This window comes from Cervus elaphus, chromosome 5 (assembly GCF_910594005.1).
Source record: "Cervus elaphus chromosome 5, mCerEla1.1, whole genome shotgun sequence".
NCBI lineage: Eukaryota > Metazoa > Chordata > Mammalia > Artiodactyla > Cervidae > Cervus > Cervus elaphus.
The window spans coordinates 17,533,106-17,550,427 of NC_057819.1; the positions used below are offsets into that span (position 1 = coordinate 17,533,106).

A 17,322-nucleotide genomic window follows, 5' to 3' on the forward strand; every position below is an offset into this window, starting at 1 on the left:
AGGGAACTAAGATCCCACAATCTGCAGGGCAACCGCAAGCAAGTCTGGGCGCCACAACTAGAGAAAGCACGCGTGTGGCAATGAAGACCCAGCGCAGATTAAAAAAAAAAATGCCTCCCGTGCCCATTCACTTGATCCTACTCTCCCTGACTACAGCTGCTTGGGCAGGAGTTGGTCCTGAGACACCAGCTGAACCAATCAGGGTCCTAGGAATTTTGAATAGGTGGGTATGACAGACCAAATTGGATATCAGGTGGCCTTAGGCAGAGAACAGAATGGCTCAAGATAAGTGTCCTGAAACCTGGCTGAATTTCTTGCCTCTGGGTTTCCCAAGGTTTACTCTGGATCTTCCCAATAAACTGCACACCTTTAAGTGGATCATGATTTCTTTCAACTCAACAGTTACTGACTACGCCGAGACACCCAGCATCTCCTAGTGCCTGACACACACAGTGAAGCCAAACAAAGCAAAATGAATTAGAACTGCCTCCCATTTACTAAGATCTATGATGTCTAAGTCAACTAGGGGGTGGGGGGGAAGATGTGGGTGTGGTTCTTTAAAATGCAGATTCCTGGGCCCTGGCTACAGGAATTTGGGGTCAGGAGGTTGCAGCAGGACCTAGGAATCTGCACTTTGAGTAGGAAACAAGGGATTTTAGAACCACAGCTTAAGAAATGTTCATTTGATCTTCAAAGAAACTTATAAGGCAGGATGGTAGGCAGCCTCCCTGATGGCCCCTGCTGATCCTTGCCTCCTGGGGTCCACACCCTTTCCACAATGAATAATGGCAAGCCTGTGTAGCTGAGAGGATTCTGTGGACAGTGGGGCTTCCAAGTCTAGGTTGTAATAGGAGACACTCCAACCTCTGCCTGGCTCACTCTCAGCTGGCATGTGGTGAGGGCACTCAAGCAGCCCCTGGAGAGGGCCACTTGCAGAGGAACTGCAATGCCCAAGCGAGGGCTGGCACCTGTTCACTCACCATCTGAGTGCACCTTCTTGCAAGTGGATTCTCTGGCCCCAGAACAGCTTTCAGATGACTGCAGCCATGGCCGACAGCTTTAACTGTAACCTCAGGAGAGACCAAGGAGCCGAAGCCACTCCCAAATTTGATCCACAGAGACTGTGAGATGTTTATTATTTTAAACCACTAAGTTTTGGTTGTTAGTAAGAGACAACAAATACAGGTAGATACTATTATGATCGTGTCCATTTTGCAGATAAGGAAACAGTCATTAAAGGGTCCTCAGATCATCTAATAATAGAGTTTAACAAAAACCAGGCTGGGATGATTTCAAAGCCATTGCTTTTCTATCAATAAGTATACCCTAGGGGGCAGGAGAAGATCACAGACCATTAAAAAGATTAACTGTTTTACCCCTCCCACTGTTGGCCAAGGTTACTTGGGGTGGTCCCTACCACTCTGGGGTTTGGAGGGGTGGCTTTAGCCCTCTGGGTACCTGTGAAGCAGCACACACTCAATACCTGAGCTGTGGAACTCTTGGCCTTGAGAGTGATTTCTAGAAAAGGCATGCCAACTGTCATGGGCCAAACCACCAGGTACAGTCTGGCTTTCTTATTCACTAGGAGGTGATGGGAGGTGGGGCTGCTGGCCCAACAGAGCAGCTCAACTAGGAGGAAGAGGTGGTGGGAAGAGGAAGAAGAAGCGGGAAGCAAGGGCTGCAGAAATCTGAGGTCAGGCCGGCACTGGGAGTGGGCCTTGCCACTCTCCTCTGGCCTGTCATCTCCTCAGGCAGATGGAACCTCCTAACCTAGAAGTGCAAGTCTGACCATAGCAATCCCCTGCCTCGTACGGCCCATGGCTCCTCAGTACCCTCAAGAGAAAGGCCTATTTCCCAGCATGACGCAGGGGGCTTCAAGATCTTACCTTGTCCCTCCTCCTCTCTCCATCCTCACAAGTTCCAGCCTCCTTTGCTTTTGTTTCCCAAATCCCTGTCCCATGTCTTGCCAGCTATTCCTTCTGCCTGCCTCTTATGCTTCTAACTCCAGTTGTCTTTCAGGGGTCAGCTGAGATGCCTCCTTCTCCAGGAAGCCTTCCTGGACCCCACTACTCATGCTCTCATGGTGTTTCCACCGTTTTAAGCACTAAGTACCCAGCAGGTACTCGATCCAAATTTATTACCTGAATGAACTGCCACCAAACCGCCCCCCAGCTCAGCTCTCTCTTCTCCTCTGTCCCCTGATCTAAACCTGCCTCTGCCTGCAAGGCCTTCCCTGCCCTCATTTCTCCCTGGTCTTTCCACTCCCGCCTTCCCATGGTCCTTAGTTCAGAATTCCACATTTCTGTGTTTTTGCTGAATTTTCCACTCCAGATGGGTAGTGACTGCAGACATAGTGTCCACACCAAAGCTAACTGTCCAGAGGGAGCTCTGGTTCCCAGACCCCAGGGGCACCTACTCCCGCAGGCTCTCGGGTCACATGTGTGTGCATCAGATGAGGCTTCCTCCTCCACCCTGCCCCTCCTCCACCCCTGCTGCCACACTGGGGGGATTTCTGACTTCCGACCTCCCGAGCTGCAAACGGAGTGTCCACAGGGCCTGTCCTTCGCTTTACTTTGGAGCAATTAATTATCCTAACCAAGGGGGAGGTCACTAATCATTTAATTCTCCCTGCAAGGATGTGTGGAAAAACTGGGGTGATCAGAAGGTTTCCAGACAAAGAGGAAAGGTCTTGGGATGCCACGTGCCCTTGCCTCCTGGGTGAGTAATATTCAGTGCTACTTCGGAAACTCGCCTGACATTACTGGTCAAGAAAAAAGACAAACCTCCTGCAGCTTGACGCATAGAGACTCACCATCACGGGGTGAAGGAACCCAACCCCCCCCACTCATGAAAACAGTAAGTAGTACTGAGCCCTTACGTGCCACACACTGTCTTATATGCTTTACACGCATCATTATTTCTGATAATGACCTTTTGAGTTGGCTACTGTGATACCCCCGTTTTACAGATGAGGAGACTGAAGCCCTAGTTATACAGCTAGGACACAGGCGATGCTGTGTTGGTGACCAGGGAGCCCCTTGTGGCATTTTTTCATCAGGAAGCTGGAGGCACCTGCCACTCACACCCTCCACTGAGGTGGGCACAGCTGGTACACTGACTGGTCTCAGGGCCATGGCCTGTGGCCTCCAACTGGGGCAGGGCACAGTCTTGGCTCCTCAGATCTAGACCCAGCATCTAACCAGCTTCCACCTGTTGCAATGAGTGGAAAGTGGATTCCAACCCTTCCGTCTTCCTCTGTTGGAGCGCACAGCACAGTCGCCAGCCGAGATATCCACAGGATCCAGGCAGTTGGCACAGGTACAGACAGGCAAACTGTGCTCATGTGTCCTAACAGGGGCGGCCACTCCTCAACTGGCTGTTGTCATGTTGGAACCCAGTAACCGCAAGTTTTAATGAAAGTAGAACATTTTTTAACGCTATACGCAAAAATAAACTCAAAATGGATTAAAGACCTAAGTCTAAGACCAGATACTATAAAACTCTTAAGAGAAGACATAGGCAGAACACTCTGACATAAATTACAGCAATATCTTTTTTGAATGTCTCTTAGAGTAATGGAAATAACAAAAGTAAACAAATGGGACCTAATTAAACTCAAAAGCTTTTGCATAGCAAAGGAAACCATAAACAAAACGAAAAGACAACCCACAGAACAGGAGGAAATATCTGCAAACGACTACCAACAAGGGATTAATTTCCAAGATTTACAAACAGCTTATACAGTTCAGTATCAGAAAAACAAACAACCCAATAAAAAAAACCTAAGGGCAGAAGACCTAAGTAGTTATTTCTGCAAGGAAGACATACAGATGGCCAACAGGCACATGAAAAGATGCTCAATGTCACTAATTATTAGGAAAATGCAAATCAAAACTACAATGAGATATCACCTCACACCAGTCAGAATGGCCATCATCAAAAAGTCTACAAACAATAAATGCTGGAGAGAGTGTGGAGAAAAGGGAACCTTCCTATACTGTTGGTGGGAATGTAAATTGGTACAGCCACTATGGAGAACAGTATGGAGATTCCTTAAAAAACTAAAAACAGAGCTACCACATGATCCAGCAATCCCACTCCTGGGCATATAGCCAGAGAAAAACATGGTTCAAATGGATACAAGCACTCCAATGGTTGTTGCAATGCTGTTTACAAAAGCCAAGACATGGAAACAACCTAAATGGCCAACAAATGAATAGATAAAGAAAATGTGGTACATAAATACAATGAAATATTACTCATCCATAAAAAGGAATGAAATAATGCCATTTGCAGCAACATGCATAGACCTAGAGATTATTATGCTAAATGAAGCAAGCCAGAGAAAGACATGTATGATATCACTTATATGTAGAATCTAAAAAAATGATATAATTGAACTTATTTACAAAACAGAGACATACAGACTTAGACAATGAACTTATGATTACCAGAGGGGAAGGGATCGGGGAGAGATAGACTGGGAGTTTGGGACTGAGTGTACACACTGCTATATTTAAAAAAGATAACCAACAAGAACCTACTGAATAGCATGGGGAACTTTGCTCAATACTCCATAATAACCTAAGTGGGAAAAAAATTTGAAAAAGGATAGACACATGTGTAACTGACTTTGCTGTACACCTAAAAATAACACAACATTGTTAATCAACTATATTCCAGTATTAAATGAAAATTTAAAAAAGAACATATAAATACAAAAAAAATCATGGTTTTTACCTGACAAGCCCCCATATTTTAGTGGTGGCAAACGAATTTTAAAAACACCATTTTGCCTATATGCAAAACAGAAAAAGAGACACAGAAATACAGAACAGACTTTTGAACTCTGTGGGAGAATGTGAGGGTGGGATATTTCAAAAGAATAGCATGTATACTATCTATGGTGAAACAGATCACCAGCCCAGGAGGGATGCATGAGACAAGTGCTCTGGCCTGGTGCACTGGGAAGACCCAGAGGAATCAGGTGGAGAGGGAGGTGGGAGGGGGGATCGGGATGGGGATAAGTGTAAATCTATGGCTGATTCATATCAATGTATGACAAAAAAAAAAAACACACCATTTTGTAAAACACCCAAGGGGAGATCCGACCCCCAATCTGCAGCCCAACTCCGGAACAAAGGAAACAGGACACCCAGACATTATTATACAATTCTGTATTGAGCGACGCGTTTATTACAGAACGTGTTCCTTTTTTTCTTTTTAATTTAAACAAAGTTCATCAATCTCTCATAGAAACGGTTTTGTGGGTTTTTGTTCTGTTTACCGTTACAGGACATGAACCTGACAAAGTTGTTCACAGGTCTGCTAGCTTTAAGTATAACAGGATTTTCCATGTTCAAAAGACTATATGCTAAGTGCTTAATCAAATCCCGTCACACAAAAGCCAGATTTAGTCCTTTAAGAACTGCAGTCTGCATGTAAGCCTGGATTTCAGTGTTGTGTGGCTTTCAACAGTAAAAAGTGGTGTGTCTCCCATGATTGCCTTAGTTGGGACAGGGTGGTGGTGGCTAAAAGGAGATGTTTTCATTTGTTCCAGATTTGATTACTCTGAAAATTGGTCACTGTTTCCTATTGTCAAAATATAAAAATACCTTCATCTGGATAAAAATGTATACAGTGGAAAACTCTTCAATGCATAGCCTGGGTGTATGGAAAAGGAGGTTTTCCAGCAGGGTCTGTGTTGTTCTTTATGACTGGTGTGGAGGCTGCAGCCTGGGCTGGGTGCATGAGAGTTGAGATTTCTGAACGGCGCTCAACTGATCGCTTCTGCTCACTGGACTTTGTCGGCCTGGGTTTCAGGATATTTGTTGCATCCTTGAAATCCCTGTCAGCCACCTCTCCCTCTGGTACTGGGTCGGCAGCATGACGACCACCTTTTCATTGTCATTCTGGATGGAGCTGATATGGCTGCTGTGATACCCCCATTTTACAGATGGGGAGACTGAGGCCCTAGTTACACAGCTAGGACAGGGGTGCTGCTGTGTTGGTGACACAATATGGTGGCTGGTCCATCCAGATTGGGAGCTCTCCCCCTAAAAACCAAGATGATAAAGACGCCGGAGGGAGGGCTTCTCTGAGTTGGGGTGCTGAGTCTTTGTTCTCAAGAAGGTCATGTGTTAGAAGACAGGAGGCTGGACTTGGAGACTGGGATGTGGTGGTCATGCTGCAGTGAACTCAAACCTTTGAGCTTCATTCCGCACAAACCTGGAGGTGCAGACGCTTTCCAGAAAGCACCAGGGTCAACTTGAGAAGGAAGATGATGAGAGGGGAGTTGGGGGTCTCTAGTCTGATGAATCTATTTTTTGGTGTGGGGTGCTGAGCTGGGTGCTTGTGGGATGACCAACACTGTTATTTTCTTCAAACACAAGGAGGGGAAAGATGGCAGCCACAGTCTTGCTCTGGAAAGCCAGTAGGGGAACTTCCTTCCCATGCTGTGGCCACGATTCAGGTTGAGGAATGGCGTCACTCTGGTTCAAGCGCCACCCTCTAACCTCTCGCCCCCGTACCGGGCTTTCCAAAGGATCTGGAGCCACATCTTGCCTTTCAGGTGGACGAGATGGGATATCCACCCGCTGCAGTCCACAGGTTCCTGACGAGAGGGAGCGTAAGCGGCCTGTGTTGTACCATGTTACAGCTCAGAGGGGATGGCTGGCCACAGCCCACGTCTCTACAACACTTACAACAGCACAGGACATTCTGTGTTATCAAGGTTGCAAAACAGACCACCAGAATGAAACACACCCTCACGGCATCGGAGTTTTCCTTTAGAGTCTTTTGGACTTTGTCTTTTCAACATGGTTTCTGGAAGGGCAGTAGCAATGCACTGTGTCTCACAGACAGACATGGAAAAAAACGAACCGCGGTTCAAAGGTTATCTAGATTTTGGTCAGTCTTAGTGTTTTGTGATGGCTTTGAACAATTCTCTCCTTTTAATCTCATCTAGTGGCAAAAAAAACGACACAACTTCAGTGTATACTTCGCAACAGTTGTGACAGCATCCTGATTTTATAACTCTCTGTTAATATCAAAACAGCATTAGCTGGGAATAAATTCCAAAGGATCCTTTATTAAAATATCTAAAAGTGGTCTATAAATATTTATTTTTCTAAAAGAGTTTGGAGCTTAAAAGTGAAAATGTGGCTCCACTTTGCTTCTGCCTCTGGTAGAGAGGCCAGCAGGGAGAAGATGGTGCTCCCTGGGGCAGGGGGGAGTTGTAAAGAGGCGGCAGGGGCTCCGGCCCTACCTGCTCACTCGTGACTTCGTAGAGCTCAGATTACAACAAAAACGGAAAATGGCGGGGCCGTAATGCTGCTGTCCACGCTGTGGTGGCTGCCCCAGTGCCTCCCTTCCAGGCCCCGTCCTGTCTGGGAGAGCCAGTGGCCCCCCGGCGCGCCCCTGGCCTCCACCTTCAGAACTCCCACTCCAGGGCCTCCTCCCGATTGGCAGCCCTCTCCAGCCGGTAGATGATGCTGTTCAAGTTGGCCATCTTCTCGTGCCGCCGCTGCAAGTTGGGGTTCACCTTGGTGCTGGGGTGCAAGGCCCCGGTTGTGTCGGCGGTGGGGCTGGCACTCAGCACCTTGGCAGGCAGGGTGCTGGGTGGGGATGGGGAGATGGGGGCTGAGGAGGAAGGGACAGGCGACACGGACATCATGAGGCCCGGCGAGGAGGCGGCCGAGGGCGAGTTCAGCGACACCTCCAGGCTGCAGCGGGAGGACTCTGAGGCGGACTTAAAGCTTAGGGGGTCCGGGTGTAGCCGCTCCCCGCCCTCACTCTCCGGGAGGGGGTGTAGCAAGGGGCAGGCTGGGGTGGTCCCGCCTGGGAGGAGGAGCCCTGGGGCTGCTTTGGGGAATCCGTCGTCACCCAGAGGGTCAGGATGCACCTCTCGGGGGGAGCCTTGGCCTTTGTCCGGCTCCTTTGAGTCCTGGCTGCCGGCTTGTTCCTCGGCCTCCTCAGTCTGTTCCTGCTTAATCCTCACTGGAGTCTTCTCCTGGGAGGTCAGGTGGGTGACGCTCTCCTCGGGACCCTCCTGAAGCTTTAGTTCCTTCACCGTAGGCTTCTGGTCCTCAGCCTCCGAGTCGGGGCTCTGTGGGGTGGGGTCTGGGTGGGAGTGGCCTGGCGGTAGGATGCCAGGACCCCCACTGGGGTCGAGGTCTGGTTCCTCTTGGGTCCCCTCCACCAACATCTCCCGGCGCATCCGGGACCTGGGGCAGAGACGGCGGTGAGCAAGGGGCTGGAGGGGACAGCTAACCCTGGAGTCAAATCATGTGAGTGGCCCTGTGACCCCCACCCACTTCCCTGGGGGCTCACTTTGCATAAGCTTCTTCACATGCAGCATCGTAGTAAGCCCTCTCAACAACTCCACACGGTGGGCAATCACCATCCCCACTTCAGAGGCGGAAACAAGGCTCAGAGATGCTGGGTGATATGCCCCAGTTTCACAGCTAGTAAGTGGCAGGACCAGGACTTGAACTCGGGGCTGCTGGATTCCAAAGGAGCTCACGATCTAGGTCTGTGCCACCTAGTGCAGCAGCCACTGGTCACACGTGGCTCTCTCATTGTTAACAGTTGTTATACTGACTGCATGTTGAAATGGTTGCACTTGTATAAGTGTTCGTTGCTCAGTCGTGCCTGACTCTTTGCGACCCCATGGACTGCAGCCCACCAGGCTCCTGTGTCTGTGAGATTTTCCAGGCAAGGATACTGGAGTGGGTTGCCATTTCCTTCTCCAGGGGATCTTCCCAACCCAGGGATTGAACCTGCGTCTCCTGGTACTGCAGGCAGATTCGACTGAGCTACAAGGGAAGCCCTGCGTTTGTATATACTGGGCTAAATAAAATATGCATGTGTGCTTAGTCGTGTCCGACTCTGCGACCCTAGGGACTGTAGCCCGCTAGGCTCCTCTGTCCGTGGGATTCTCTAGGCAAGAATACTGGAGTGGGTACTATTACATTACTTTCATCTGTCTCTTTTTGTTTATTTTTAAATTTTTCTTCAATGTGCTACTAGAAAATTTTACATTATATATGTGGCTTTTGTTGTATTTCTATTGGACAGTGCTGCTCTAGAGCATTTCTCAAAGTCAAAAGCAGATCTAATTGGTGGTAATAACTCCCTTCTTCTTTCCTGGAAGGACTTGTTGATATCAGCCCAGAAGGGGAAACGAAGGCCTGGAGAATAACTTGTCTAGGTCACCAAGGCACAGAGAGGCAGAGCTGGGCCCAGAACCTGGGTACACTGAATTCCAGTCCAGAACCCATCCTCTCTTCACTTCAGTGGCCTCCCTGCTGTCAGAGGGAAACTTGGTCTCATTTATAATGTTTTAGGGCAGGAAAGGCTAGGATGGGTTTAACTCCATTAATTATTTCCCTAGTAACACGAGGTCCAGAGAGGTCAAGTCAGTTGTCCAAGGACTTTTTAAGTATCTTCAATGCTGTATCCCTCTTTAGTTGATGACATCATATATTAATATTATTATTTAATAATAATAAAGTACATGTTACTGATATAAAATAAATGTATAAATTTCAGTGATAAACATCATGATTAGTGCTTATCACATATCAGATACTGGACCAAGCACTTTTTGCAGATTATTTATTTTTCATAATGACCTTATGAGGGGCAGACTAGTCTCATGCCCACCAACAAAGATGACAAGGCTCAGAGGGGCACGGGACTGCCACGGTCACATAGCCGCAAGCAGCGCAGTTGGGCTCTGAACCCAGCTGCCTGACTACACTCTCCTGCCTCCCTGCCCAGGTCGGGGATGGGACTCCATCCTGAGCCTGGAGGGACGATCATCGGTGATCTGGCTCACTTTCGCCTCTCAGTTCCTAGTCCCTGCACAAAGATGGCCTTGCCCACCTCTCATGAGACTCTGTCTTCTCCTTCAGTTCCCTCTAGAGGGAAGAATTGGTGGGACCAGGGGAGTGCTAGGGTGTTTTGGGATGGGTCAATTGCCTGAAGCTTTATCATTAGAACTTCCAAACTGTGGATCAAATATAAATATCTGGCTAATATTCATTTACAACATAGCAAAAATTAGTCCTTTTCTTCAATTACTTGACTCCCAAATCTATAGCAGGTCCTTCCCAGTAATTTTTTCTCAAAACATCCTATTGTTCACTTTTCCCAGAGCTCACTGCAATGTGTAATGATACATTAATATAAGAATTCATTTAATAGTCACCATCCCTGCTGGTCTGTGAGAGATGCTAAGGACTTTGCCTCATTCTCTTTGGTACTTGGGACAGAGTAGGTGCTCAATAAACACTTACTAAATGAAGCAATGTATTCTTCTATAATTATAGCTCTTTGAGAGTGGTTTTTTGGGGGAGTGGAATTCTACTTCTTCAAAGTCCAGCTGAAATGCCACCTCTCAAAAATTTTCCCTAGGTAGAATTCCCTTTTCCCTTAGTTCCTTATTCCTTCTTGTTTTCACAGCATTTATTAGGTTGTCATGAAATTATCTGGTTTGTGATTTTAAACTCTCTAAGCACAGGGATGATGGCTTTGAACCCCTGTATCTCCCAACCCTGGCTCACTGCATATACATGGCAAATATTAACTAAAATGAATATGCTGGATTATAATGGAGGGATATGTTCCTGTGGGAAACGAGAGGGGAGAGAATGTCTAGAAGGGAAGGAGGGTATTAGGCTTTAAGGACCTATATCATCTGCTGTTTGGCAGGTTCTGGGTCTAAGCAAGATATAAGCAATATTTTACAATGTGTTTATGCCTGTAGTTTTTAATTTGATTCTCAATTCACTGTTGTGGGGTAAATTTTAAGCTCCTTATCTGTAAAATAGGGATGAGACTCAGAAAGGTATAGTAATTTGCCCAATAACACACAGCTAAGGTGGGATTTGAACTCGGGTCTGTGTGATGCCCATGCCTGGGCTGTGGAGAGAGATTTCAGGTGTTCCATCCTTCCAGGCTCCTCCCTCGTCTTCTCTCAGGGATCAAGAGACTCTCCTCTCTGGCACCACAGGGGCATCAGAGACATTTCTTGCTCAGGAGGCTTGGTGGGGAGCGCCTCAGAGGGATGGTCCTTGAAATCGCATCAGGCCTTGTCTTCGGGGTTCTCAGGAAGCCCTTCTGCGGTCTGCTTGGGAACGGTGCACCAGTCCGTGCCCCGAGGCAGCCCAGCGCCCTGCAGGTCAGTCACTCCGGCGATGAGGGACCGGTGAGTGGGAGGAGGCACTGCTTCTGTTAGGAATCACCCACTCCGAGGGGCTGCCACAAGGGTTTGCTTCGACCTCAGGAGTGGGAAAGGCCAGGTGCCCCAAATCAGGGCACTGACGCAAGGCTCAGTGGGTAGTTAGGGAACCTCGGGCCTGTGCCCCAAACACCACCCCTGTCCCTTGTAGAGGCAGACGCGGAGCAAGCTGGTGAAGCCGTAACAACGGTAGCGACAATAGTGACGTCAATGTCTACCACCTCCTATGTGCCAGGTTATTTTCTGTAAGTATGTTAGCCACATCAAATCCTCAAGGCAACTCTATGAAGTAGATCCCATTATAATTCTCATTTTATAGGTTGGAAGACTGAGGCTCTGGGAGGTGAAGTCACTTGCCCAGGCCGCACAAGATGAACACTGTCGAGCTGGGACTTACATCCAGGTTTGCCTACGTTATAAAGCTAAACACCCAGCAACATGGCCACCTCATTTCCCAGAGGCCATGATGGGCTCCCTGCAGGCCCTGGGATGAGGAAGTGGGGGGCACCAGCTGAGACCCCTGCCCACCGTCCCAGGGGCCACCAGGCGCCCTGCCCCCCATCCCTACCTGTAGTTGTGGAACCAGTTGATGACGGTGTTGGTCTTGAGGTTGAGCTGGAAGGATAGGAGCTCAATGGTCTGCTGGGAGGGGTAGGGCTCCAGCTGGTAGGCCTTCCTCAGCGCCTCCTTCTCTTCGGGGGCCAGCACCACTCGGGGCTTCTTGATCTGCAGGAGGCTCAGGTCTTGGGGCTGCAGGCAGGGGCTGGGGCACTCGGAGCGGGTGGCTGGAGACTCACTGTCTGAGCCAGCGCTGATGAGGCCGTACCTGCGCTTCAGGTAGGCTGGGGCGGGGAGGGAGGGAGGCAGGGCTGAGGGGGGCCGACTACAGGCACCCCTGAACCGAGGAGGGGGCTCAAGCTGAACTGAGCACCAGCCAGCCGTCCTCAGAGCCCTCTGTGCCCCAAACGTGGGGACCCCGGCCCAGTCTCAGCCTTTTCTCCTTCCACATCCTCCTCGTGAGACGTGAGACACTCGCCTGCCCACACCTGGTCATTAACACACTAATTGTTAACATGTGTGGAGGGCTGCCCTCACAGACAGGAAGTGCTCAAAAAAGGGGGTTCTGCAGCATTCTCGATTGTCAGAAGTGTCCCTGAATTTCACCAGTTTTTTGGAGGGCGGGGGGAAGACATTAGTTTTAAGATTTTTCTCTCCTGTTTTCACAGCTTTCTCTGGAGCCGTCTGTGGAGTCTGTGGGTTTGGTGCGGAGGTGGTACAGATGCAGAAAGTGGTGCAGAGTCTTTTGCCCTTGGCCCCTGCCAGGCTCCAGAACGTTAATTTTAAATGAACATAGTAATTGCATGATGCATCTCAGCCTCAAATCATCAAAATGTGTGTGCGTTTGGGGGGAAGCCCACCCCAGAATGGAGGAAGTAAGGTATTGGGTCCTACTTAATCCTCACACCAATGGCCTGAGGTAGACGCTATGACTCTTACTTTCAGATGAAGTGGAATGAGGCACAGAGAAGGGAAGTAACTTGCCCAAGATCACACAGCCGACAAGCGGCAGGACAAGTTCTCAACTGCACCGCTGTCTGATGCCCACAGCCAGACTTGGCCCTGCCCCCTGTGCCGCTTACAGCCTGGCTTGGCCCTGGGCCCTCGTCATGACTTGGGGCCCAGCTGACAACGTTCCAACTCCTCAAATCTTATCTCCCAACTGGATCTTGAGCTTTCTTAGACCCAGGAATCCCTTACGCACAAAGCATGAGACTGGCTGGGGCGCAAAGCAGGTGCTCAGTGCCAGTTCAATTTTTCAGGGATATAAAATACTGTCAGACAGTGTAAGAACCTGCAATTTCTTGTCTGGTCCTGTAAGGGAGCAGTTATCATTTGCTGGGTCAATTTTGTGCTTTGTTGCGTAGAATCCAGATGATGGGCAAAGGGGGTAATATAATAGGACTCTGATGCAGAGGATGGAGAGATCAGAGAGAGGGGGGCGGGGTTTGGGGAATATGCAGGAGACCCTGGAGTGGCTATGGGTTTGTGGAAGGGTGCTGAGAGAGATGGTGTATTGGAATTTTCAGGGGAAAAGTATTAAACATTTTAATGGCTTGCAATTATGTTCCATGGAATGGCTATTTCTTGCAGCCTACACTAGGCTAAGACTGGACCATTGGGACACTGGGTTTATTTTTTGCGGTTCCAATAGGAAAACTTGAGGCCAGACCCAGAGTTCCCAGGGCTTACCTTTCTTCTCCAGCTTCTTCATGTCTCTCAGCTTCTCCACGTTGTGGGGGTCGTTGAGCCACAGCTGCATGCGCACAAAGGGCTCCCGGCCCTTCAGGCTCAGCTTGTGCCAGGGTTTGGGGCGGGAGAGCAGGTCAGACACGGAGCCCTGGGTCAGCCCTAGGATGCTCTCCCCGAAGAGCCGCTGCCCTGGGGACAGGGGAGGAGGGGGACGACCTGTTACCCCAGGCTGGGCACAGGTGCTCCCGGGAGAGACAAGGGACAGGCAGAAAGCAGGGAATGTCTCCACTAACTCAGCAGGGAGGACCAGACACATCGGGGGGCCTACGCCTGTGTGCATCTGGGGAACTTTCTGCAAAACAGGAGGTGGGGGCAGGCAGATAGCTACCAAACAAAAATGCTGTCATGATTTAGATGTTATTCACTCCTAGGGGATCCCTGACATTGTCTGCAAACTTCATGTACACAAATAAGTATCACCTTGTCAGTAATTTGATAGATTCTATCAAAATTTCAATGTGCAAACCCTCTGATCCAGCAATTCCACTGCCTGGGATTTCTCCTCCAGTTGTACTTGCCCAAGGGCACAAAGACGCATGTGGATGTGGTTTCAGAGGCAGCAGGAAATTGGGAACAAGCAAAATGCTCATCAGCTGCATAAAAAATGTGGGGCATCCATGGCCTGAAAAATTTTGCAACAGTGACAAAGACTGCAGGTGGGCTGTTCATTCTAAGGCGGAAGAAGGTCCGCAGAACAGTGTTAGTTTTTAAAAAGCAAGTGGAAGGACAGCCTGTGTGTAATTTCATCTATCTAGAAAGAAGAAGAGAAGAAACTAGGCGAACATACAATTTTGTATGTGTTCAGAAAATATCAAAGATACAGAAAAACTGTGGCGTATGACTGGGAGGTTAGGGGAGATTTTATTTGTTTAAATTTTAACTTTTTTTTTTTCTGTATTGTTTGGCATTTTCAAATAGTGATACCTTATTTTTATTATAGAAATTGTAGTGAAAAGTTGGGGTTTGTGTGTATCTGGGAGGGGGACTTGACTCCCATCTGAGATGTGGAGGAGTTTGTGATTCAAAAAATTAAAGAATCCAGATTTCTCCCTTGGACCCTGGCGTTGGATGAGGACTGAGTTAGAATCTTACTGGGATTCTCTAAGTCCTCCTGGAAGGAAGTTTTGAAAGCTGTGGGCTAAGAACTTTAGGAGGACAGCATACTGACCTCCCTGCTGTCCATTCTAGAGACCCAGTTCAGAGTCAGATACCTCCCAGGGGGCCCTGGGTGGCCCAGGGCTGAGCAGCACCTGCAGAAGGGACCCCAGTGCCTGGGATCTCACCGTGGCTCTTTCCTTAAGGCAAGGGGGAGCCGAGCAGGGCAAGAGGCAGCATCCCTGACTCCCGGTACCCTGTACCTAGGTTGTTGTCTGTGAGGACCTCTTTGACCCTCTTGGTGATGGAGTACGTGTCCAGCTCGGGGGACATGGCCACAATCTCCTGGATGCCCCCTGTGGTCTGGCTGCCCGAGTAAATCTTCCCACTCAGTGATGAGCTGGAGCGTCCCTCTGGCTGCTGGTTCTCCTTGCTGCTCTCCAGTGTCAGACTCAGGGGCTCCTGGGAGCTCTTCTCTGGTGGCTCCATGGGACTAGGGGGTGGGGATGGCGAGGATCTTGGTTCAGTGGGACTGACTGTGGGCCGCAGAGAGACAGAGAAGGCAGTTACTGCAATCTGGCATAGACATGCATGGTTTGGGCAGGCTTGCTTGTTACAGTCTGTTGGCAACAACCCATTTTGCAACTACCACAGTAAAATCTCAGGCAGGGACCATCCTGGCTGTGAAAACCAGTAAATGAAAGTTGGAGGAGGAAAACGATATCCACATAGTCCCAAAGTATCTCCCCACAAGATACTTATTAAGTACAAAGGGAAAAATAGTAACTTTACAAGTATAGCTGTCTGCCAACACCACCTTAATCTAGTGATAAGTTAGCACCTCCAATCACAGGACAAATCAACAGCTGGTGACTCCTGATATGATGGACTAAGAAGGACAGAGCAACAATTCTGGGATATTCCTGCCCGAAGTGCACAGCTTGAATCTAACCACGAGGAAACATCAGACAAAGTTGAACTGAGCATCAGTCTATAACATAACTGGCTTCCAGTTTTCAAAAACGTCAAAACTAAAAAACTTTAGAGAGAGGCAGAAGAACTGTCCAAATTGAAAGAGACTAAAGAGACATGATGACTACAAGTGATCCTGAATTTGACCTGGACAGGGAAAGATAAAATTATATAAAGGTGATTATTGGGACAACTGAAGAAACTTGGAATATAGATGGTGGGTTACATAGCAGTATTGTATTATTATAAAATTTATCATTCTTTGTAAATACTTTTGAAATATTTAGGGGTAAAGGGACATGATGTCTTCAATTAACCTCTTAAATGATTGAGAGAAAGAGCATAAATATGGCAAAATTACTAACTGGTGAATCTGTATGTAGGATATAGGAAGTTGGTTGGTCTACTGCTTTAACTCTTTGGTAAATTAGAAATTACATCAAAATTAAAAGTTAAGAGAAAAAAAAAAGGACTTGGCAATGACTGATAAGTCCAACTGCCAGAGTTAGGTGAGTAAAATACAGTGAGTCCCCAGAGCAATCAATAATAATGTAATGAAAAGATGCATATAAGATGAGTAAGTTCTAGGATCTGATACACAGCATGGTGACTGTAGTTAATGCTATTTTATATATATATATATATATATATACTTGACAGTTGCTGTGAGAATACAGCTTTAATAGTCTCACTATAATAAAATGGTAATTACCCTAAAACCACATTTTTCATGACATTTTTGCAAATACATATTAGAAAACCACTTAGAAGATATCTTGGGTAGGATGACTTTATCCAACCTCAGTTCCTGAACCTGTTAAACGGGGCCAATAATAGAAGCAGTGCTATACTTGCAACTACCTTGCTCAGGGCCGTAAAGAGGACTCCATGAGATAATGGGGGTCACCTCCTGAGGAATCAAGAGTCACCCACTCACTGGACTTTCCAGCGTGGGCTGAGCCGCTGGACAGTCCAGGGAGGGCAGGGGACATGCCTGGGGACGTGTCCCTAATGGGGAGGGGCGTGTTTAGAAATTCCTGTGCTGGTCCACAGGGCACCTTCCAGTGAAGGGGATTCTTCCTCAATGTATTTAACTGGTGCCTGATGGAAATTTGTTAATATAAACCCAAAGGCTCGGTGCGAAGAAGGATTCTGAGGCTGCAAGCTGGATTGCTGGCAAAAAGAGATCAACCGGCAGACATCTGACACGGGATGGTAAGGTGGGCACCGCCCCCACCCCCCACTCCCGCTCAGTCTAGGCACTCTGGCGCCACCTAGAGGTCAGTCTGGCTGAGGGAAGGATGAAAGGGGAGCAGGGACACCAACTGGGAGCAAGCGGGACCCTTTCAGGGCAGCAGTGGGGTGGGGCAGGAGGAGGGAGGCCTGGGCAGTGAAGCCACTGCACAGGCTGGAAGAGCGGGGGCTCTCGGCGGTTCGGGGCCCCATCTGCACTCACCCTGGGAGGCGCTGGGCTGCTGGCCCACGGCCTGGCCAAGCTGGTCCGAGAGCCACAGCTGCATGCGGATAAAGGGCTCCCGCCCCTTCTGCGTCAGCTTGCTCCACGGCTTCGGCCGGGACAGCATGTCGCTCACACTGCCCTGTGACAGGCCCAGCACCTGGGGATGGGCAGGGCGGGAAGGCTGGGTCAGCAGGTCCTGGCCATCCCCTCCCCCTCTCCTCCCCAGACCCTGAGGCCCACT

General features: G+C 48.7%; 1 protein-coding gene and 1 long non-coding RNA gene across 5 annotated transcripts in view; one reads left to right on the forward strand and one right to left on the reverse strand.

Annotated features, from left to right (window-relative positions):
* Positions 1–578: 578 nt before the first annotated feature.
* On the forward strand, positions 579–6,685 carry LOC122693897. Of its 2 annotated transcripts, none has more exons than XR_006341060.1 (3): positions 579–2,119; positions 2,636–2,856; positions 6,572–6,685. It is a non-coding gene; the product is annotated as an uncharacterized LOC122693897 (long non-coding RNA). The 2 variants fall into 2 exon arrangements; XR_006341059.1 differs by lacking the exon at positions 6,572–6,685 and adding an exon at positions 2,969–3,318.
* The window catches only part of CUX2 (cut like homeobox 2), a 268,877-nt gene continuing 256,717 nt past the window's right edge, over positions 5,163–17,322 (reverse strand). For all 3 annotated transcript variants that reach the window (XM_043901848.1, XM_043901847.1, XM_043901849.1), the window contains 5 exons: positions 17,079–17,238; positions 14,914–15,186; positions 13,496–13,684; positions 11,814–12,087; positions 5,163–8,225 (listed from right to left, as the gene is read on the reverse strand). In XM_043901848.1, the coding sequence (XP_043757783.1) occupies positions 7,433–8,225; positions 11,814–12,087; positions 13,496–13,684; positions 14,914–15,186; positions 17,079–17,238 (1,689 nt within the window). In that variant the 3' untranslated portion in view covers positions 5,163–7,432. The remainder of the gene's footprint in view (positions 8,226–11,813; positions 12,088–13,495; positions 13,685–14,913; positions 15,187–17,078; positions 17,239–17,322) is intronic.